Genomic DNA, 24537 nt, shown 5'->3' with positions numbered 1-24537 from the left:
CTGCCCAGGACAGGCCTCACCGAGGAGCCAGGTGGAAGCTGTCCCACCTTTCAGGACCTATCCTCAGAAGCCACACATGGTCACACTTAACCTGCTCACAATTCCAGAGGGGTTCTGGGTTCACAAGGAAGAAACGGAGCACTTGTTGGAGGACAGGGTGTCAGAGTCACAGAGAGAGCACATGGGATGGGGTATTGTTGCAGCTGATCTTGGGAACTGCGTCGGCCACAAGAGAGAGTGTTTCTGCCCCGCACACGTGGGGTCACAGTAAGTAGAATTGACTCTATGTTAACAAGCAACAGCGGAGGAGAGAATGCTGCCCGTCAGCTGTGTGGGTGAGGCGTTCTGATCCGAGGGCCAAGGACTGGGACAGAGGGTCCATCCTGCTCACGCCGCCGTGCTGTCTTTTTCATGGACGTCCCTCCCCAGCATGTGGCTCTCAGAGCTTCACTCTCCTTGCCCTCAGCGAAACCAAACTCCATTCAGTGAACTCTGCCTGGGCCAGGACACAAGGCTGTGAGTCAGCGTCATTGACCATAGCGGAAAGATGGACACAGCCTCAATGCCCATCAGTGAACAAAGGGATAGAAAAGTGATGGTCCATCCACACAGAAGAATATGCAGCATTGAAAAGCAGTGAACTTGTAAAACACAACTAGACATGGATGAGTCTGGAAGCCGTTATGTATGTTGAGTGAAATATCTCAGTCACAAAAGGACAAATACTGCATAGGAACTCTGTTATAAAAATAGGGCAGACGCGGAGGAGAGAGCAGGGGAAGAGTCAATAGATAATGAACACACCACTGGAATCAGAGGAGAGAGGGACGACGTGAAAGGACACTGTGTGAATGGCAGCGGACAGCCTGGAACAAGTTTGCATTACCAGGTGATTTATGGAGGGGAAAAGAAAAAAGATGTATCAGTGAATGAATAGAAATCTTTCTGGTTCATAAACTTTCACTAAAATCACTATTTAAAAAAAAAAAGAAAAACCCGAACAAAACATCAAGACCTAGGTGAGTGTCCGCTGGTCTGAGCTGCAGCAAGGCCCCCGCTCACTGCAGTGCGAGGCCACGTGTGATGCCTGCCAGATGCCGCATAGAAGTGAGGTGCTGGGGGGGAGGGGCAGGAGACCAGGAGTAGGTAATCGGGTTGCCTTCTTTCAGGCCTCCTGCTGCTGTTGCCACCTGACTACCTTGCTTGGCCATTCAGGCCCTAGGGTTCACCTGGCCTGTGCGGTGGGCCGTAAAGTCCTGGTGAGGCTTGTTCTGGGGTCCTCCTCTTCTCCACACTCCCCTCTGCCGAGCCAGCATCGTGGCTTCATCTCCACCTCCGAGGGGTCCTGTCATTTTCTCCTTGAATAGGTGGTGCTGTCATGTTGTACATCAAATGGTGGGTCCCAGGTAATGCTGTCCACATTCCTCAGAGTCCACCGGTCCTATGTTTCCACAAACAAGCTGACTTATCATTCAGCAAGGGTACAGTGACACCCAGAGCAGTCGTCGCCCCACCGTGGACAGCAGAGGACACAGCCGCTGAATCTGTTGATCCTCCTAGCTGGCCTTGTGGAAGGTTCTGTTTCCTTGGTGGCTTTGTGTCTATATTGATGGGGTTTTGTTCCTCTTTAGCTTAGAGAGTTTCACATGAGAAGATCTAGGGAACAGCTCTATATGAGTGGGACACTCTGTTATTGATTGATTTCTGTTCCTCCAAATATATGTCAGCGTGGTTGGGCCACCGTGGTCCGTATCTTGTAACTACTCTTTGTTCTGTGGTCTGATGTAATTCTCCTACGCATTGGAGCTACCCTATGGCATAAACCTCAAGCTCATTGCCATTGTGTCAGAACCAACTCATAGCTGACCCTCTGTTGGGGTTCTGAGGCTGTAAATTCCACGGGAGGAGTCGCCCATCTTTCTCCCAAAGAGCAGCACCAGCTCACCACCTGGACATAAACCAGCAGAGAGGACTGTCCTCTGAGTTAGCAGCACAACTCCTGAGGCCTACGTCACCAGAGCTAGTGGGTTACAGATTGAGTTGCTCTGGTGGCCTAGTGGTAAGGAGCTGTGCTACCACCCCTAAGGCACCTGGTTCAAATCCACTGGCTGCTCCGTGGGAGAAAGCTGAGCAGTCTCCTGTGAAAACTTGTTGAAACTCTGAAAACTCACTGGAGGCTCAGGTTTGGAGTTGGTTCTGACTCAGGGACATACTACAATCAAACGATTATCTGTTTTAATCTCTCTGCAGGAGAGAGGTGAGGCAGCCTGCTCCTATTAAGACTTAACGCCTTGGAGACCCAGTGGAGAGTGAGCTGGAGTCAGAAATGACACCTGACAGTGGGTCTTTGAACAGAGTATGATCTCATGTTAATGGGCAATGTCTTCACACAAGGCCCCCTTCAGAGGTGTGATGCTAGCAATCAGCCTCTCTTCTCGGGGACATAGTTTCCCCTCCTTTCTTGGCATAGTGGTAAGGAGTTGTACTTCCAACCCAAAGGCAGACAGTTCGGATCCACCAGATACTCCTTGGGAGAAAGATGGACAATCTCCTCCCATGCAATTTACAGCCTCAAAAAACTTGCCAGGGGTTAGCTATGAGTCGATTCCGATTCCAAAGGCCTGTAACAACACCAGAGAGTGGAGGGTGGGCCCACAAGACAAGGGAGTGAGCAGGCTGGGACCAGAAGGCAGAGAGTGAGGGCGAAGCAGGCTGAGAATTGAGAGGTCAGACAGGAGGTAGGCCAGGCGCCAAGTCCTCCAAGCATGGAAATAACCAACCTCGGACTTTCAGCTCCGTCCTCAGCAGAACTCCGAGCCCTCCACGCCGCCTTCTCCTTCCCCACTGACTGCGTACAGCGGGACAGGCTTGGCTGGGCAGCTGCAAATGGATTCTTTCCTGCTGACCCAAGTGTGCGGCCCTGGCCACATCCTTTCATAGTCGCTGGGTAAATCAATATGCCGCCAGACTCCAGGGCGCGTCTTGGCTGACTTCCTCCTCATCCTCAGCCCAATCTTCTCAGGAGGAAACTTTGCCCAGCACCCCTAATTTAAAACAAGAAATGTGGGGACTGTTTTCAACCCAGGCTCCTGAGCTATACACAGAAAAATAGCACAATTTCATGTCATTTGTTGGCAAATAGTACTCTCTGACCAGAAATTTCAGCTATTTTTATCTGCCATCTGTGCTGAGGAAACCCTCTCCAGCCCTAGCATGCACCTCAAAACAGATTAGCTCTCCTTTGCTAACTCACGGTAACCCAAGGAGGTGAGAAAAAGATGCATTACCCATGCAGGAATATTGCTAGTGCAGTAGTTATGTACTTGACTGCTAGCCAAGATGTCCATGGTTCGAACCCACCAGTTGCAGAAGAAAGACGTGTCCTTCTGCCTCCACACAGCTCACACCCTAGAAGACCTCTACGGCAGGCTCTCCTTTGTCCAGTGGGGCTGCTTTGTGTTAGAATCAACTTGATGTCAAAGACTTTCATCTGTTTGCTGCTTCAGCATTTAAAAAGTTCCTCTACTGTAATGTCATTGGAGTGATTTTGGATTGAGATGATCAGAATTCGTCCTACTTTCAAAGATGGTCTTTGCACACAGATGAGGCTGTTTCTGCCTCCATCTGCAACTGTTGGGGGAGATGGGGTGGCTGCCGGGCAGTTTCCAGGCTCCTACCTAGCTGTGGAGTGCTGGGGGACAGGTCTGCAAGCTCATGTTGTAAAAGCAGCGAGAGAGTCAGTAGGCCTGTGCTTGAATGCCTCCAGTGACAGCATCCTCACTACCTTAACCACTCCTCTTGCCATGAGATCTCTTCACCTGTGCAAATAATGTTCGTCTTCATGGGCAGCGTTGCAGGCAGCGTTCCTCATCCAGATATTGGCTGCTGCCTAACGTCCTCAGAACTGCCCAGCCGGGGAAGTGGAGCTGCAGACCTCCCCCCGATGAGGAGGAGGCCAAGATTTGAGCCCAAGGAGTCTGACCCCAGAGGCAGAATCAGCCTCCACACAAAACAGCTCCAAATTCATTTCACGGGAGCTTAAATAGCCACTGAGTGATGTGTTCTGTTAAAGACTCAACTACTAACCAAACAGTTGGCAGTTCAGACTGAACCAGAAGTGCCTTGCAAGAAAGGCCTGGTGATGTGCTGTTGAAAAGTCACTGCCTTGAAAACCCTGTGAAGCATGTTCTAATCTGAGATGCGCCGTCACCATGTGTTGGAATCAGCTTGGTTACATTTGTTAAGCTTGTTTCTTTCATGTGTCCTCACCTGGGCACTGGCTCCACCCACCTAACTGCATTGTAAGACCAACTCCTCTTCGGAACAAAATCCTTCAGATACCAGGACAGAGAGCTGCCCCCATCATCCCTCCTGCTTCACCTTCTCTGGTGCCTTGCCGGCACCCTGAGTTCATGTCTTCCAAGCGCCAGCCCCAGCCCCACACCGTGCTGGGCTTTCTTGCCTTGTGTGGCCGCATTCCTAGTCCCAGAAGCTGTGCTTACAGCCTGCGATCACAGTGGCCCTCGGGCAGTGCCCTGTGCTCTGGACGTGGAGTGAAGAACTAGATGAAACTCCCTTTTGTTTTCAGTCCAAGAAAGGTTTTGAGAATTCCCTGCAATAACCTATATAGAGAGCTTGACCCAGGGGTATGTAGAAAATGGTCCATATCATTCACCTCAGACAGGGCCCGTTTGTCCAGCACTGTGGATTTAAGCAGGGTGCCCGGTGGTGAGGCTGTATGCAATATACCGCTAACCCAAACGAGTGTGTCTTCTGAGAGGGGTTTAAACCTCTCTGCTCTGTCTCTCTCCATCTCTTTCTGTCTCTCTCGATCTCTCTGTCTCTTTCTCTCTCATTGCCGTCAAGTCAGGTCTGCTTCAGAGCCGCCCCTACTGTGAAAGGCTTGCCTGTCTCTCTCCCACAGAGTCCATCATATAGTCTTTGTTCTTCTTTGTATATTTTCACCAAAACATTTTAAAATCTATACTTAAAGGAGCATGGTTCTGCCTGACGCCCTCCAGGTCCCCATGCGCTGGACCAGCCAGTATCTGTCCTGGCAAAGTGTCCGTGGTTATGATCATCAGAGTTGGTTGAGCCAAGAAGAAGGATCTGTTTCTTCCTGGAAACGTTGCTCATGGATTAATTTGTGCATTGAGTTAAAGTTGTATGATACCCTGCGTGGAAGACTTCACGCCGTTTCTAAGCAGGCCAAGAGAGTGAAGGAGTTAGGGTCAGACCCGAGTTGGCGTGAGTAGGAGAGGCAGGGAATTTCCTGGATGGTTGGCATTGTTCTCTGCCTTCTCCTCCTCCCACCAGGCCCGCAGCTGACTCTCCGTCAGCCTCGGGCGCCCCCCCGAAGCGCCATGCACGTGGAAGTGGCTCCCGACACCCAGGACTCGGGGGTTGACAAAGTATGCAATTATTCTGTCTGCATCTCTGTACAGACCACGGGCCTCCAACCCCATGCCCTTCACGGCCTCCTTAACATTCGTTAAACCAGGGGGAGGCGTGGAGGAGAGATTGTGTTGAGCAAGACATTGTGCTGATGTTCTGATTAAGTACGAGCTTTTTAGCATACCGAGCCAATGAGACTCGCTGTTGTATTAATAAGCTGTAAATTGTAAATAATTGCGGGGTGGAAGGAGGAGCGGAAGCAGAGGCGTCCTCTCCGGAATGCTGATTGTCCCCTTCTGTGACAGAAGGCGCGGCTGGCCGGCCCTGTGCTGTCACTCTGTGGGAAGGAAAGGACGTTTGAGCCTTGCATGTTGATGGGACATGTGCATATTTCCTTGGTAACTCTTGACTTCCTCACTGAGCTTCTTCTAGCTGATTTGCATACACACAGGTAGATGCAGGTCCAGATGAGGACTTACAGCTTGCCGCTCCAATTCTCTGTCCTGGCCCAGCCTTTCAGTGACAGGTAGGAAATCTTTGAGCCAGGGTGTTCCCCCAGGCCAAAGAGAGCTTCCTGGGGGTCAGACCGCCAAGGTGAGTGGATGGCCAGCCCTCCCTGCCCTCGTCTTGCTTCTAGCTGACCTGTGTGATGTCTGCAGTCATAGCTCTGCTTCCCAGCCACTGTGGTTCTGTGAGAAACAATTTCATTTCCATGCAAGGCTCCAGCCCTGCTCAGGAGAGCCTATTTGTGACGCTCCCATGGAGGGGCATGTTTGCATGCTGGAAACGGCCAAGTTCTTAGAAGAACTCTGAAGGAGATGGTACCCCTCGAGTGAGCTGTTGAGACCCTGGGGGTTTTCTTTTGCCTTGTTTCCTCAGCACTAAGCCATCCGTTTTATTAGAGGACACAGAGGAGTTGACCTTTCCGCAGACAGCGAACAGAGACAGCATCCGCATTAAGGAAATCAGAGGTGAGAATGCTGTGGGGTCAGCATTCACCTCCCCTGGGAACCGTGTCACCTCGCCCAGGCTGAAGCTCAATCAGTGTCCGCCTTCCAAGAGCAGCCGCTGCATCCAGAGGACACGCACTGGAAGGGACATTCCAGATCATCGCCTTCGGTGTCCCTGACCACTCAGAATGTTTGTGGCTCGGTATTTTTAGCCTCGCTTCTCTATCCGGCTGGGTTCCCCAGCACATAACTTGAGAAAAATGAATATAAAGTGACTTGTAACCTTGAGACTCATGAGCTCAGATGTCTTTCCGATCCAGCTCACCCACCAGTAGGCCTGAAGCATGTTGCTGACCTCTCTGGGCATTATTTCAGAGTCGCAATTAAATTTTTTTTTTTTTAATACCACCAATCATCTGTCAGAGTGTCATTCTCTGGTGGCCTCATATTGTGAGGCTGGGAGTGATGCCATCAGTATTTCACAAGCTAACAGGACCACTCGTGCGGACAGGTTTCAGCACAGTCACCAGACTAAGACCAGGAAGAAAGGCCTGGCAATGGACTTCTGTAAGTTACTGATACTAAGTGCTGTCAGGTCAGCTCCAGCTCATAGTGACTGGTGTCCAGCAGGTAAAACCCTGCCCACTTCTGCACCGTCCTCACAATTTCTGCTGTGCCCGAACACCTGGCAGCAGCCACTGTACTAGTCCATTGTGTCGAGGGGCTTCCTCTCCTTCAATGACTCTCTGGCCATGTGATGACCTCCGAGCGTGATGTGTCTCCAGGGACTGATCCCTCCAGAGAACCAGCCTGATGTATGTGAGGCAAAGTCTCACCGTCCTCCATTGTCAGGAACATTCTGGCTGTTGTACTTCCAAGACAGATTTGTCCGTCCTTTGGGCCTCCATAGTGCATTCGGAACTCTGTGCCAGAACCACATTCAAAGGCATCAGGTCTTCAGTCTTCCTCAGCCATGGTCCAGCTTTCCTGTGCTCAGGAAACCAGTCCTGGCTTGGATCACACACGGATGCCAGTTCTGTGAATAGCACCAGAGCCTCATCTCGTCCACTTGCTGACACTGGACACGTCAGCAGGAAAGACCGGCCTCTACAGGAGGACTTCATGTTTGGTGAGGAAGAAGGTCAGCAAGGGTCAAGGGCACCCTCCTGAGAAGGGGGGGCCCCCTGTCTGCAGTGATGGCCTCGAAGATGCTTGTGGTTATGGAGAGGATGCAGGACCAGGCAGCACTTCACCCTGTTATACAGGAGGTTGTCATGAAACAGAGTTCACTCCACAACATCCGTTCATTTGTCCATCCGTCTGTCCATCCATCCATCTACCTGCCTACCTAGACCAGGATTGTAGGATCAAATCATTCAGCATTGTCACGTGCTGTCATTTCCAATTTAAAAATCTCTTCCATGCCACTTGCAGTCATACAAAGTTAGAGGGATGTCAGTCTTCCTCCTGGAGGGGACCCAGTTCTCAGCTACTAACTTGAAAGTCAGTGGTTCAAACCCACCAGCTGCTCCACAGGAGGACGTGATAGCTGTTAGCTGCCATAATGATTTGCAGCCTTGGGAACCCTCTGGAACAGTTCTGCTCTGCTCTATGGGGTCTCTGGGAGTCAGGATCTATTCCACTGTCTATCGGGCAACACGACTATTTAAGCACTTGACTTCTAACCAGAAAAGTTGGAGGTTTGAGTCTTCCTAGAGGTGCATTCACAGAAAGGCCTGGCAGTCTACTTTGTGTCAGAGCCATTGGAAACCTCTACGGAGCTCAGTTCTCTTCTGGCTTGTGTGGGGTTGCCATGAGTTAGAATCAACTGGACAGCACGACGTGGTTTGGGTTTTCTTCTCCGGCATCAACGCCTCCTCTCTCTGAAGGTTTCCATCTCAGCAGCCGTGTGCCTGACCATTTGCACCGGCTCAGCTTTGGTGTTTGACCATTTGCCAAAAGATTGGGGAGTCATACCTCTGCAGAGACTCCTCTGAAGAGGTAACTGGTGACCTGCTTCGAAAAGGTAGCAAGTGCTGAAACCCTGGGGAGCTTGTCTCCACTATGACATGCTTGGGGTCATGGTGAGCCCAAGTCCTCTTGATAACAGTTAATGAGAAAGGAGTTTGTCATTGTCTACTGCCCTGCCCCATAGAATGTCCACTCCACAGCCCACAGGCGCAGGACGCTTGAACCATGGAGTTGACCACACAAGTTCCTCTTTGTACAGTGGTTGGGATGACTGGCTCATCGTTCGTGAACATCTCAGTGTCTTGAGACACTTCCGCCCAGGCCTCCACCTTCTCCCCAGGGACCCCATCAGGTCAAACCTTTGTATGATGACAGTAGGGTTTTGATTCCAAAGAAAGGGGTACAACCTTGTCCTTTCCATCCTCTCCCCTCACAGGAATGTCAAGTGTGATGGGCAACAGCTCCCTTCACTCTGGGGGCACCATGAACCTCTCCTTTCTCCAGTGACTCACGCCACCATCGCCTGAAGGGCTTGGGGATGATGGTCACCAGCCTCCTCATTCAGCTGACCTCTTCAGCTGTGGCTGTTGTCTTTCATCTCTGGGACCAGCAAGAATTTCTGTCCCCTTTGGCTAAATAACAAGTTTATTCTCTGATTCTTGATTCACATAGACTTGCAAATTCAGATCACACTGAAGACCAAATTACTGCCTTTGGGACAATGGCCTTTGTCTGATTGCTAATAAGGGATTTAGCAGATAACTCAAGAGGCAGGATTTGGCTCTGCGATTTCACTGGGTTGCATTTAAAAAAACAACAACAACAAAACAAAAACAAAACTCAGTTAATTACAGGCTTAGTCATATATTCAAGTTCAGATATGAGAGATAGAGCATTCTCACATTTTAATTGGATTCTTAGGTAAGGAAATTTCAGCCTGGTGTTAATTCAGGGGGAGTGTGTCTGCTGGGAACCCGCTGCCTCTCTGCACAGCTTCCCTCCTTTTCCTCCCACTGGTGTTCTCTGGAGCACCCTGACCATCTCCTTGTTTACTCATGCTTGAAATAGTTGTAATTGATCCATTATATCCTTTCTCGCTTAGATTACTGGCTCCTTCAGAGGGTTTGTCTATTTTGTTCATCATTGTGTCCCCTGACTGGTCTAACATGGGGCTTGGCGTATAACTAGCCTTCAAGAAACATATATAGCATAGATACATGAGTGAGTGGATGGATGGATGGATGGATGGATGGATGGATGGATGGATGGATGGATGGACGGACGGACAGACAGACATGCAGATGAATGAAAAGCAGGAAGACTGGACAGAAGGATAAAATTATGACTAGATAGAAAAAAGAAAGACTAGATGGAAGGTAGCCCACGTAGGTTGGTACAAGGATATGTAGATAGATGGATGGATGGGAATACATTTGATGGATAGAATGATTGACAGATGAATAGAAGACGAAATGAGTGGATGGGAGGAAAATCTGATAGATGTAGGAATGGAAGACTAGATGGATGGGTAGACAAAGTAATTATTGTTCTTGTGTCCTATTTTTGAAAGCCATTATAAGATCACATCTCTGATCAAAACAGAACCTTAATTATGTCTTAAAGCTCCTCAGCCTCCATTTAGATTGACCCCTTACTGCCCCTGAGAACCCACTATCGTCGTCTTTGTTTAAAGGTTTCACAAAAGAGCTTCCCTTTGATTGTCTCCCCTGGGCCACTTTCCCATCTATCAGTAAGAAACTGGGGAACTTTTTCCGAGTAGACGTCTTCTGTTTTTTGAGTCCTCGGGGATGAAAGATCAGTAACCTCCGAGTTCTGTCTGCCCTGCTCCTTGAGTCGGTCCGGGGTGCTTTGATAGAGTCTTAGAGCAGGAGGAGGCTGGAGGACAGGACCACAGGCTGCACACATTTGGAGAACAATATCCCAAAATGCCTGGAACGTGCACATGGTGGCCTTCTGATGAGCAGGAGGACGTCCTTCTGTGGTCCCCACTAGGAGGGAGTCCCATTGGGTTGAACCAGCTGCCCTGGACATTGTTTTCCCAGGGTTTCCCCCGCAAAGAATGATGGACTCCCTCCGTAGTGGAACACAAAATGAGTCCTTAGAACACTTTCCCAAGTAGCAGGAACATCAGTTCTGATTTCTTTTTCAGAAAACAGAGAGACCTTCATGACTTACTGAGAGTGGCTCTATCCCAGGGTCTTCAGAAGTCCTCTTGTCCCCAGGGCAAGTGACCTTTGTTTCAGAGCCCTCTGGGGGCCTGTTCTCGCACCACATCTGTGTCTCTGAGCCTCTGTGAGCTTTCATCTTGAATGCATCCACTCACTGTGCCGTGCGTGACATTTCCCTCTGTATCATGCCAGGATCTTCCACTTACTGAACGCGCCATCGCTCAGTGGTTGAGCTGGCTTGACTCTGTCCAGTTCAGATTTTATCACTCCTGTTCATAGGCCGAGGGCGGCTTTCCTGATCTGACTTTAGTCCGAGGAAGGTGGTAGTAGGTCAGGAAAGGCTGAAAACTTTTTAGATGAGTTTTTATAAAGATGGCTCTTCTGGCCAAGTTCAAAGACAGGTGAGACAGCAGTGAGTGCTGATGGTGCTCTTTGACCACGTTTGGGATGTCCCTTGGAAGGTCAAGTCCTGGGCTGGGCTTTCATTCATCTGGGTCATATCAGTGTTAAGAGCCCCCAGATTAGTTACAATTCATGGCAGTTACATGGACAATAAAACAAAACAAAACACTGCCCAGCCCTGAGCCACCCCCACAATCCTAGGCAGTGACATGGCTGAGAAGGGGCTCATACCTAAAATTCATAGCCTATATTATAGCACCTCAACAAGAAAAAGCCAAACAGCCCAATCATAAAGTGGGTGCAAGATATGAATAGATCTTCACAGAAGAAACTCAGTGTAGAATGAGTATAAGGATCCGGGAGGGGTGGGAGAGGCTGGAAGCAGAGGGATGTGGATGTGCAGGGGGAAGAGGGGATTAATCATTGGACTGTACAATTTGTTGGGTGGGGGAGTGAGGAAAATGGAAAGAATTTGTTCGAATTTGTATTAGAATTTTATAAATAAACTAGTATAAAAAGGGGGGGACCCTCAGATTGGCAGCAAACGTGCAGAAATGTTCAAAATCCCTAGCTTCAGAGAGATGCAAATCAAAACAACAATGAGACCATCTCACGCCAACAACAGTGGCTAAGTTCAACCAGACAGTAAACAACACACCACACGCTGGCGAGGTTGTGGAGAGATTGGAAGCCTCATTCTCTACTGGTGGGAATGTAAAATAGTACAACCACTATGGGAGGTGTTTTCTCAAAAAGTTGGAAATGGAAATACCATATGTTTGAACCTATTGTTCCAGGCACTGTGTCAGTTCATCTCAGCAAGGGTCTCCTCTTCTTCTCTTTTCGGAACCTGATGTCTCTCTCCAGGGACTGTCTTCTCCTGAAAACATGTCCACGTTATGTGAGACATCTCTCTCCGTCTTCACTTTTTTTTTTTATCTTTAGGAAACACATTTATTTTTATTTTTCTGAAAACATCAGAAACCATGAAAAACAAGCTGAGTATATGCCATAAAAATAACATCTGAAAACATATTTTATCTTAAAAACATATCAAGTTTAACACTTTCTCTTCTACAGACCAAAACAAGCTTACTATGCCCTAACATTGGGGTCCTTTAACAGATAAGACTTTTTTTCAAGTAAAAATGTATTAAGAGAAGGGGAAAAACCCAAACCAAATGCAAAAAACCAAGCATTCAATACTCACTCATGAATCTCATCATTTATAAAAATAACATGCTCAAATGTCAGCAAAAAATAATGTTTTAAGATCTGAAAACACCTTTCAATGAATCTGGATCCCAAGAGAAGCCAGTTCTTTTATAGCTGAGCAAGAATTGCTTATCCACACATACAAATAAATGCCAAAGGGGATTGGAAACAACCTACAGAGTCCAAATTCTTCTCTCAAGTAGCAGCTTTCACATAGTAAAAGGAGGATAACTCCATCTTCACTTCTAAGGAGCATTCTGGCTGCCTTTCATCCAAGTTTGTTCTTTTGACAGTAAAATTCTTTTGATAGTTAAAATTCTTGGCTAACATCATACTCCAGAGGCATCAAGTCTGTGGTCTTCCTTATTCTGGTCCAACTTTCCCGTGCATATGAGGCTATTGAGAATCCCACAGCTTGGGTCAGGCATTCCTTAGTCCTCAAGGAGACGTCTTTGCCTTGGAACACTTTTTACAGAGGTCTTTTGCAGTAGATTTGCCCAAAACAATGCTTTGTTTGGTTTCTGGGTTGCTGTGTCCCTGGGCCTCGATTGTGGATCCAAGTAAAATGAAACCCTTGAAGCTCCCGTAGCTCGGTGGTCTCAGCTGTTTGGACACCTCTCAGAGAGAACCTTTGTGTGTGCAGTCTCTGTCAACCTTGTAGCTGTTGTTGATTCTGACACATGATGGCCTCACACAACAGAAGGAAACCTGATCCTGTGCCATCATCACAGTCTCCAGCCCTGTGTGAGGCCAGCCTGGTGTCTGGGGGGGGGTCAGTGTCTCTCTCCAGGGTTCTCCCACACCCCCGTAAGCCCTCAACCTCACCCAACCCGACGTCCTAGTCCAGCACTTGATGACGGATCTGAAGCCAATGAATCAGATAATGTTCTGCTGGGACCCCGCAGGGTTTTCATTGACTGACTGTTGGAACCACATCACAGGGACTCTCTTTCTCGTCTTTTAGTCTGGAAATCCTGATGAAACCTATTCACTGTGGAGACCTTGCTGGAACAGTTGCGCTTAGTTTAACTGTGTTTTGCTTTATTGCTCTCTACAGATACTGGACTTTGATTGGCTGGGTTTTGCTGGGTTTTGTTTTGGTTTGGTTTGGTGGGTTGTTTTAGAAATTGAAGGTTTGTAGCAACCTTGCATCAGGCAGGCCAGTCTGTCAGCATGCTTTTTCCAAGAGCTTGTGCTCACTTTGCATCTGTGTCACAAGCTGTTGCACACCTGAGCATGGCAGCAGAGGATGATGCAGGTAAGGGCAGGGCTTCAGTCAGCTGTCCGTAGGGTCACTGCAGGTCATGGTCAGCGTGAGGGCACCTAACAACTACAGCAGCATTGCACACTGCGTGGACTGTGGGGTAGTGTCAGCATAACTCCGGCATGCACTGAGCAAACAAAACATCCGTGGGGCTCCCTTGGTTTCTGTAGTCACTGTACCACAGAGGTCTGGGACCGAACCTGCAAAGTCTGCAAAGGCAGCTCTATTTGAAATACCGGGAGTGTAGCTTCCAGCATCCCAGCACCACAGCACAACAGACAGACAATGGTGGATCAATATTTACTGTATTGCAAACTAGGTTTGGAAATTGTGTTTATTAAATTACACCCAACCAACAGAGAATAAACTCATTTCATGTTAAAATGACTAGCAGCATCTTAAGAAAAATAACCGTTTATAAGAGAAAAAGTAAGAAGACTGACACTTTTTTAACTACTTTGGGGAAAATATCCCAAACCTAGCAGGTCAATAATAGACAATAGGGTCTACCTGCTTCCATCCTTAAAAGTCCTAGTCATGCCCTCCCTGTATATTGGGGAACTCTGGTGTCTGGTCCACAGACAGTTACATCACTAACCTGAAGGCTGGGCCTCTCTGGCTGTTTGAATCCACTAGCAGCTCCATGGAAGAAGGATGGGCAGTCACCTCCCATGGAATTTACAGCCCCCGAACCCACCGGAGGATCAGCTGTGAGTTGGTTCCACCCTGATGATAATGAGTGTAGAGTTTTAACCATATGTTAAAAAACGGACAGAAAGCCCTTGAGTCAGTTCTGACCCACAGCGCCCCTACAGACCAGAGAGACCCTGCGCCCCCGACCCCCAGGGCTGGAAATCTTCAGATGTGGACTTTGCTCATCTTTCTCCCACCACCTGCCTCATGGACTCAGAATTGCCCTCTCAGTTAATAGCACAACACTTAGCCACTACACCACCAGGGTTCCTTAACTATACCCTGTACAAGAGAACTTAAAAGTAAGTTACTATGAGTACATATTTAAAGTGAGGTCCCTAGGAGGTACAAATGGTTATTATCCTTGACTGCTAACCAAAAGGTTGGAAGTTCAAGTCCACCCAGAGGCACCTAGGCAGAAGGGCCTGGTGACTCGCTCCTTAAAATAATCGGCCACTAAGATCTTAAGTAAGGCCCTCATCACAATAGACTCATAGCTGAGCTTCCGTTGGTTTTCCAAGGCTGTAAGTCGCACGCAAGGAGGTTGCCTGGCTTTATTCCTTGGAGCCACTGTTGAGTTTAAATCACCAGAGAAGGAATTGTTTCTGGGTCAGCAGGGCAACTCCATTCCACATGGATGAGGCTACCGTCACGCCTAAGAAGTTGTGCTGTGATTCCAAAGGTATGCAGTTCCAGACCACCAGCTGCCCCACAGGAGAAGGCTGGGCAATCTCCTCCCGTGCAATTAACTGCCTCTGAAAACCTGCTGGAGGATCAGCTATGGGTCAGTTCCAACTCAACAGTACACAACACCACCACCAACATGGAACAGCCCTTCGCTGCACCCCGGGGGTGACCATCAGGTGGCACCAAGTGGACAGTAACTGTTCTTGTTTGGGGCTTCAATATGTGTATGTGTGGACAGTGCTAACAGCTGACCCTAACCTCCGATGGGCGCTCACAACCCATTTGCTGGCTTCCTGAAAATGTCGGCAATGCTTCTTGAACTCTCTATGACTTGTACTCATGGGACTTGGGATGTTGACCCCACAGGGTGAAATTGGTTCTTGGCAGGAGGGAGGGGCACAGAGGATTGTTCTTTTTGTATATGTAAAGCACAATTCTACAAAGATCACATAAACATAATATCTGTTATTAAAATTTCATGGTCGAGCGCTATTAAGAAGATAATTGTCTAAAAAGGCTCCGTTGGGGGTGGTAATTATTAAAAAGGTTATGTAGCAGTGATCCTCAGGTGTAGAAACAGGTCTTCTCCCCTAATCCATCACAGATTGATACTGATGTAAAATACAATAAAAATTAATGACTTGGAAAAATAAAATAGGAAAAGCAAAAATAATGCAATGACTCAAACGTAACCCCAAGTTTCTATCATTGGATTCAAGGGCTATGAAATTGCTCTAATTGCTATTTAAGAAGGCTGTGTCCTGGGATAGACCCCAGGTCCTGGTGCCCACCTCCATGGCATTCATCCTGTCCTGATCCTCCCCGACCCTGGTACTCAGGCCTGGTCCTAGGTCCCAGGAGGATGCCTTCAGGTTCACCCTTCTGCCACGCTTGCCACCTGTGAACCCTCTTCAAAGAGGCCTTGGGGCTCTCTGGGCTGTGATGTCAGGGGACTTGACAATGTCCATCTGACAGGTATTGGACAGGGAGGCCTTTTCAGGGCCCCACCGTCCCCTCAGAGTCCTCTCGGCATGGTCCTGCAGCTTCTGGTGGGGATCTTCACCTTCTTCCAGGGAGTCCTGACCTTGACCACCCTGCCCCCTTCCTATTCAATTAGCACTGAGACCTCTTCACACTGGCTAGGTTATGGGTGGGGGGTGGCAGGTGACTGAGGACAGGGACTCATTTCAGCCTGCTTTTGACCCTGAGACTCTCACCCTTTTCATCTGTGCTCTGCTCTGGGCACCAGCACCAAGAAGGATACTAGTTAGCTAGACCCTCCTCTCCCTAGGTCCACTTGTCCTCAGAACCCCTGTCCCCAGACCCACATGTCTCCAGACTAATCTGTTTTACAACCCACTTTCTTTTTTTTTTTTAAAAAAAACCCCTTTTTTTTTTTTTTTTTTATTTTGCTTACTTTTTAAAATTTTTTTTGTTCTTTTAAAAAATTATTATTTTTATTTCCATGAACATCTACAGAGATTTCCGAATTCCATTCATATTATTAATTTTAATGAAAGTTTACAGAGACTTTGGATTTCCAGTCATTCATTGTTGCACTTCTCTCCCTGTCCCACTCCTCTCCCCATAATTAACTCTTCTTGAAAAGTAAAATGAAAGTTCTTTTATTATTATACAATCCCTTCCCCTCCAAGCCCACTCCACTATGCAGCCTTCGTTCAGGATTCCCGTCATGACAATAATCCCTTATCATATATCCCTTTTAAACAGTTCTCTCCCTCATCTGTTTCCATGCAGTACACATAATTTATCCCATCTTTCTTAGTCTCGCCCTAACCCCGATGTCAGTCCTGTTTTACAGCAGTGACTCTATGCAGTATTTGTCTTTCTGTGACTGAGATATTTCACTCAGCATAATGTTCTCCAGGATCATCCATTTTGTATAATATTTCATGAGTTCCTTGTTTTTCAGTGCAGCGTAGTATTCCATTGTGTGAATATACCACAGCTTCTCTATCCATTTGTTTGTTGATGGACACTTCATGGTTTTGCGCTTTATCCCTAGGTCTGATCCACCTTGAGTTGATTTTTTTGTGTGGTGAGCAGTGTGTATTCTGCTTAAGCTTTCTGCAGGTAGCAGTCCGTTTTTGCCAGTCCATTTGATGAAGAGGCTGTCATTTCCCCATTTAATATGGGGTGTTTTTTTTCTTTGTTGAATATCAGTTGACCATAGATGTTGTTGTTAAGTGCCTTCAAGTCATAGATTATGCATAGCAACCCTATGAACGAAAGACCTGAACATTTGTATAACTTTCATCGTTTCTCCAAGTTCATAGAGTTTCTGGAGGCAAGCTATTTCAGAAGAGGATGCCACTTGTTTTAATTGGGGAGCTCCACCAAACACTGTCCACCATGGGGAACCATTATCGCATTTGACATATCAGTGTCACCGTGTTCAGCATCACAGCAACCACGAGTTACCGCTGTATAGCTAATGGACAGACCAGTAATATACCACTTAGAAGACTGTTTGACCAAAAACAATTAAAACAAGGCCTGAGGGTCGCAGATTAAAATCACCCACCTTTGGCTTGGTAACATAACTTTCTACCCACTAGGCCCACAGAGCTCTTTTGTTGTTGTTAAGTGCTGGTGAGTCGTAGACCACTCGTAACGACCCTATGAATGAAAGATCTGAACATTTGTATAACTTTCATCATTTCTCCATGTTCATAGAGTTTCTGGAGGCAAGCTGTTTCGGAAGTGGTTGCCACTCCTGCTAATTTCTGGGTTCTCAATTCTGTTCCATTCATCTATGTGCCTGTCATTGTACAGCTGTTTTGGTTATTACAACTGTGAAGTAGGTTTTGAGTGCTATGCCTCCCACTTCATTCTTGTTTTTCAGAAGTATTTTGCTTTTTTGAGGTCTCTTTCTTCTCCAAATAAACTTGCCAGTTGCCTTTTCTATCTCTTTGAAAAATGAATTGGGTATCTGTATTAGGATTGCATTAAGCATGTAGATTGCTTTTGGTCGTATTTTCATTTTCACACTATTGAGTCTTCCTATCCATGAACAGGGAACATATTTCTGTTTGTTTATACCTTTTATTGTTTCTCTCATAAGTGTTTTGCAGTTTTCTTTGTAAAGGTCTTTGTGTCTCTGTTAGGTTTATTCCCAAGTATCCCAATTTGTTGTTGGCTGTTGTAAATGGCATTGCTTTCTTATTTTCCTTCTCTGTGTTTTCTTTGTTACTGTAGAGGAATCCCACTGACTTTTGAATATTGATTTTGTCTCCTGCCACTCTACTAATTGATCTCCTATCTCTGACAGTTTTTTTGGTTGAGTCCTTGGGGTTTTCTGTGTACACTATCATATCATCTGCGTAAAGCAACAGTTTCACCATCTCTTTGCTGATGTCAATGCCTCTTATTTCCTGTATTTCCATATTGCCCTAACAAGTATTTCCAATACAGTACTGAATAGTGGTGACAGTGCAACCCACCTTCTTAATATCTGCCTGTCCCCAGCAACCAGTGCTCAGTGGCCATTCATAAGCAGGTGCTCATCTAAAGCAGTGCTCTGGGACATTAGACACAGTGACATTCGACCAGTGTGTAGTATTGTGCTTCAGTCCTCCGGTACCACAGCACAGTGGGTTCTGAATAGACCCTAAGCTGATGGCTCTTTGAGGGTTCAAGACCAATGACTTCAAATGGCGCTCTGAGAACTACCTCATCCAAACACATTTCAGCATTTTACTCACAGGTCAGTCACAAAAGAAAGCCATTTAAGATAATGCAAGACCACGGCTGTGTGTGCCCTGAACCGGAAACGAGCTGGTGTGATGGGCTGGTTAGCTCTCCTGTGGACGCCAGCCCTCATAAAGGGCTCCGTGGGAGCTCAGCTGAAAGCTGTTTGCAGCAGCTCCATTCAGCAGGTAGGAGATGACATTTTCCAATTGTTCACATAGTCGCAGGCCTGGAAGATATGCCGTACATGGTGCTAGGAGAGGAGGAACAGAGCCCCACCACAAAGAACTGGTTAAAAATTTAAAGCACTGTTTCCCTTCACCAGCTGGCTGGCATTAAGGCAATTTCCAGAATTTGCAGCCAGTCCCTCCCGCAGGGCAGAGAGATGAGTAGGCCGGGCAGAGCGGCGACACTACCCGGGGCCTGATGTGATACCCAACCGCTGCAGGAGTGGAGGAATGGACTGCAGAGGGGAAATAAAATGACCAGGTCGGAAGGAACAGTGGGCAGCCTATTCTGAACACATCGTCCTTACAAAGCCTTCAGAGGTTTCCTGAACGCAGCTGAAAGAACAGGGTGGGAAGGCGCGTGGGTAAGAGCTCCTGCCACTGGTGGGACCAGCCTGCAGTCAGTGGAGGTGGTGTTAGGCGGCAGCAGGGCCTGTTCCTCCGCACAGTAGAGCAGGCCCTGCCCATCCTCACAGCCATTGTTCCAGCTCCCGGTTACAGACCCTCATTGAAGGACTTTGCCTCTCTCACTGACTCTCTACCAAGCAGAATGTTCTTCTGCAGGGAGCTCTGATGGCCTAGTGGGAAGAAGCGACCCTGAAGGCACGCAATTCAAATGCACCAGCTTGCTCTTCGAGAGAAGGAAGGATGGGCGGTCTCCTCTCATGCGATTAAGAGCCTCTGAAAACCTGCTGGAGGGTCAGCTGTGGGTTGGTTCCCACTTGATGGTTCTCCTTTACGTTGCTCCTTTAGGAGGGAGCTCTGGTGGCCTTGTCCACAGTACTGCCATCCCAAAGGGGGCGCCTCTCTGGCAGGTGGGATCTACCAGCTATTGTGAGGGGAAAATGGGCTAACTTGACTTGAGTGATTTGCAGCCTGCCACAACCCTGCTGGGAGGTCTGTTCCAGCTTAATGGCAATGAGTAAGCGATTCCTTTAAGGAATCCTGGTGATGTAGTGTGCATTATGTGTTGTTGCTACTAACCAAAAGGTCATCAGTTCAAATCCACCTGCTGCTCCGTGTGAAAACCATGGGCAATTTCTTCCTGAAAATCTATAGAGCCTCAGAAAGTGGACGGAAGGTCACGGAGAGCCAGGATCTGCCTGAAGGCGTGTTTGGTTTATTATCCCCTCAAATGAATAAACAGCAGCAACAATGATAAGGAAACAAAGGTCCTCTGAAGCCCCTTCCACGCAGTCAGTCCAGCTGCTTTCAATATGCATCCCTCTCTCCCCTGAATTACATGTCACTTACCAAGCTTCCTTTTAATTCCTCATTTGCTCTAAAAGAAATGATTTGTATCGACTAGCAGTATAATCCAGGTATTTAGGAGCCCTCGCTCACCGCGGTGCTTAAATTGAGATATGTCTTGAGGTCCATATTTGTAAATCCCATTTCTGAGAAACAGTAATAAGTAAAGCAGAAGATTGAAATAGAATTTTTGTTAAAGGACTTTAGCAGGAAAGCCATTGTGTGTCAGTCCGATTGTATGGAAGAGAATGTGAGTTTACGTGGGGAAAGCCAGCTTACTGTGACCCAGCCTGCAGATGTGGACGCTGAGAGCAAGGGCCGCCTCTGGGAGACCCAGCTCTCCAGAAGACGGCATCTGCCCAGCTGGAAGGTGGGTGACTGAGTGACCTCACAAGGTTTGTTAGAAGCAAGACCTTGGAATGCTATCGAGAAATGTGTGTGTGTGTGTGTTGACATCCAGTCCTCGTCCTTTTGGAGGGCATAGTAGGTGACAATCACAGTGCTGCCGTCCACAGGCTGCACATTACAGGAACAGATGGCCTCGCTTTCCTCTTGCCATCCTGCCAACAACCCAACACTAAATGCACTACGCCACCAGGGCTCCATAGCCCAAAACTAACCCATTACTATAGAGTCCATCCCAACGTACAGTGCTGCTCCCTTGGGTTTCCAAGGCTGTAAATCCTACCGGAGGGGGAACTGTTGTTCTTTCTCCATCAGAGTAGCTGGCGGCTTCAAACTGATGGCCCTTTGGTTATTAGCAGGGCAACACATAATTCACTGTATCACCAGAGCTCATAGCAAATGCCAAAGTTCTTTTTCCCTCTGTTTTTGTGTACTGTCAAGTTGGTACTGATTCGTAGCCTACCCTCCAGTGGGTTTTTCGAGGCTGTAAATCACATGAGACGAGATTTAAGAGGCCGTAAATCATGTGAGAAGAAAGATGCTCCTCTGTAGAGCAGCTGATGGATTTGAACAGCCTGCCTTTGAGTTGGCAGCACAACTCCTTATCTATTTTGTAACCAGATATTCTGTAAGATTCTTTAAGTTCCTGGCCACTTGATTCCGACTCACGGAAGCCTCTTGTGTCTCACAGTAGAACTGTGTGCAGTCACATTGTTTTTGTTGTTGTTTACCGTCAAGTCAGAACTGACCCCTCGCAGACCCTCCAGGAGGTTTTCAGAGGCAGTTAATCACACAGGAGGAGACTGTCCATCCTTCTCCCATGGAGTAGCTGGTGGCCTCGAACCGCATGCCTTTGGTATTGCAGCACAGCTTTTTGCCACTATCAGTAGCTAATTCACATGTCAGAAGAAGAATTGATGCCTTGGAGTTATGGTTCTTTTTTTTATTAATATTTTTAAAAATTTATTTTATTTCCTTATTTTTTGTGTGTGTACCATCAAATCATATCTAACTGGTACAGGAGGAGATTGTTCCTCCTTCTCCAGCAGAGCATCCGGTGGATTCGAACCATGCATCTCTGAGATTGCAGTTGCAGCTTCTTGCCACTAAGCCACCAGAGCTCGTCTATTATTATTTTTGTGTGAGTGTACCGTCAAATCAGATCTGACTGGTACAGGAGGAGATTGTCCCTCCTTCCCCAGCAGAGCATCTGATGGATTCGAACTGTTGCGCCTCTGGGATTGTAGTTGCAGCTCCTTGCCACTAGGCCACCAGAACTCCCCATGAGTTATGGTTCTTAAGACAAGCATTGAATATACAGACCATGGACTGCCAAGAGAACAAATGGACTGTCCTGGAGAGGGTAAAGCCAAGTTGTTCCTTGGAGGCAAGGGTTTTGAAGCTCTGTCTCATATACTGTGGGCACAGAGGGACCAATCCTTGGAGAAGGACATCATGCTTGGAAGGGTGGAGGGACAGTGCGGGAGAGGAAGACCCCAGATTAGTCACGGGGGTGAAGGGGGTAAGTGTGTCTGAGTCAATGAGATTGGCTCAGAACAGGACAGGGTTCAGAGCTATTGTACATAGAGTCACTGTGAGCCACAGGCAACTCAATAGCACGTAACAACGTCGACAGTTCAGATGAAGATCACCAGGCCTTTCTTCTGCGGCACCTCTGGGTACACGCAATCATCTAACTTAGTTAACAGCCATGTGTGGACCGTTTGGACCTCCCAGGGCCTCCTTCACGTGGACAGAACCTTACATATCCCCGGGCTTGGTGTCCTTCACTTGCACTGATCATCCCGGCTCATCCGCATTGCAGCATCCATCAGAATTTAGTCTGTGTCATTGAGTCCGATTTTTCCATCAGACCAAGGACTGAGCTGGGCTTGCACATGGGTTGCTGATGGGGTTACATCATTCATTCCTGTGTTGAAAGTTTCAATTATCTTGCTTTTAACAATATAAATGTGTCTAAGTGGTTTCCATAGTGATTTCCGTCTGGAAGGCTGTCTTGTCTGTACAAAGGAAGAGTGAGAACCCTGGGGTGCGGTATCCAGGTTTAGTGGGATCCTTCCACAATTAGGGGCCACTGTACAGAAAGTCAGTTGGGGCAACTGGGTTGGTCCCGGTAAGATTGGCTCAGGATGGGGCAGGGCTCGGAGCTGTTGTGCATAGGGTCACAATGAGTTACAGTGAACTGATGACACTTAACACCAACCTTAGAAAGAGATTAGATGTCAAGGTGAGGCCGTGGAGGGAGCTCATGGAAGTAAGGGTACCTGGAGCTTCAGGTAAAGCCGGCTGACCCCAGCTGGTGACCGTGGGAGACAGTGGTGGTTCAGGTGGATAGCACCCACTCCCATGAAGGAGAGGGTCAGCGGAAGACTGACACTGTGACTCCACCAGCAGGTCAAACACAGCCGAGTGAGGATGGCGGGACCGGGCAGCGTTCTGGTCTGTAGGGTCACTAGGAGTCTGACTTCTCACGCCAGCAACATCGAGGAGACCCAGGTTCACGTCCCAGCCTAGGTACCTCACGCATAGCCTCCACTCTGCAGTCTGCAGAGACTTGTGTATTTCTCTGATGTGGAACAGATTTCAGCAGATTAACAGAGACTAGGAAGAAAGGTCTGGTTTCTGAAAATCATCCCCGGGAAAATGGATCACAGCACAATAGTTGATCTGCAGCTGACCCTGGGGATAGGGCAAGGCCAGGCCATGAAGTCCTTTTATTCCTTGTCTTATGCATGTGATCACCATACTAGGGATACACTGGACTGGGGGGCCAGTGGTTGAAGAGATGGACATCCAAGCCAGCAGCAGGGAGTGAATGACCAATGCTGGCACTGGCCCTGACCTAAGTTTGTCATTCTAAGTTTGCATGGTCTAGATTGGCACTTTGTGTCTACCTGGAGTTCCTTTGGAAGAGAGGCCTGGTAATCTTTGGAGAGGCCCCAGGCTTGAACATCTCTGGTGCACAGTTCCAGTCTGCACGATGGGGCCACTGTGACTCAGACTCTACTCAGAGGTGGTGTCGTCAGGTCACACTGTACCCTGCTGTGAACACAAAATGTGATGCTTAGTCCTGTGGAGAAAGTGGGGAGGGACAGTGGCCTTGGGCGCTCCTCCGTCAGGCTGACCGATCCTTGTCCCCCCAGGTGTGGCTCTGTGGTGGCAGCATGGAGGTCCTGCCCTGCTCCCGGGTGGCCCACATCGAGCGGAAGAAGAAGCCGTACAACAGCAACATCGGCTTCTACACCAAGAGGAATGCTCTGCGCGTGGCTGAAGTCTGGATGGACGACTACAAGTCCCACGTGTACATAGCGTGGAACCTGCCGCTGGAGGTACAGCTACCTGCCCTCCCCCAGCCCCAGCCCTGCCCCCTGGAAGAGAGAGCCTTCCTGTTTCAGGGGTGCTTCTCAGAGAAACTGTTGCTCATACTTGCTGTTTTAGGGGTCTCTGGAGAAACAAAACCAAGGAGAAAGACAGACAGTTGTTAAGATAGCTAGGTAGATAGATTTCTGATGGATACTAGGTAGATTGACAGATGATACATATGTTAGCTAGACAGATGATATGTAGATATTATGAAGATGCCTACCCACCTTGGAAATAGTGTAGGTTCGTGGCAGTAAAGTGAGTATCGTGAACATCACAATCAGATGAGTCATGTCAATTTGTTTATTTCTTTCTTTCTCCCTGCATAGAAAATTATGTTTGCACTCTGCTATAATCAGATAGGAGCCCTGGTGGTGTAGTAGGTTAAATGTTGAGCTGCTAACCAAAAGGTCAGTGGTTCAAACCCACCAGCTACTCCCCAGGAGAATCATGGGCATTCTGATTGCAGGCTCAGAAACCCAATGGAAGGTCACCATGGGTTGTAATCAACCCAACACGATGGATTTGGGGGCTGGTTGGGGGGGCGCTTGTAGTCTATTAAGTGAGCAATTGCATTAGGGAAAAGTCTGACATGCTGCAGGAATAAACGGAATGGGATACAGATATGCATAGGGAGCCCGTGCTATTGGAGAAAAGACCTTAGGAAATTTGCTTGACACAGATCTGGCCTCCACAAACCTTCCTTGTCTTTAAAAAGATAGATAGATAGATAGATAGATAGATAGATAGATAGATAGATAGATAGATAGATAGATAGATAGATAGATAGAAAG

The 24537-nt window shown here is 47.8% G+C and overlaps 1 protein-coding gene across 1 annotated transcript in view; it reads left to right on the top strand.

The window, feature by feature from the left end:
• The window catches only part of WBSCR17 (Williams-Beuren syndrome chromosome region 17), a 447264-nt gene that overhangs the window by 382759 nt on the left and 39968 nt on the right, over positions 1-24537 (top strand). The window contains exon 7 of the mRNA XM_006889663.1: positions 23524-23709. Within this exon, the coding sequence (XP_006889725.1) occupies positions 23524-23709 (186 nt within the window). The remainder of the gene's footprint in view (positions 1-23523; positions 23710-24537) is intronic.

This window comes from Elephantulus edwardii, unplaced genomic scaffold (genome assembly GCF_000299155.1).
Source record: "Elephantulus edwardii isolate Elephantulus edwardi_28Jun2011 unplaced genomic scaffold, EleEdw1.0 scaffold00080, whole genome shotgun sequence".
Lineage (NCBI taxonomy): Eukaryota > Metazoa > Chordata > Mammalia > Macroscelidea > Macroscelididae > Elephantulus > Elephantulus edwardii.
The sequence above is the reverse complement of the archived record's forward strand: the minus strand, read 5'-3'. Positions and strand labels throughout refer to the sequence as shown.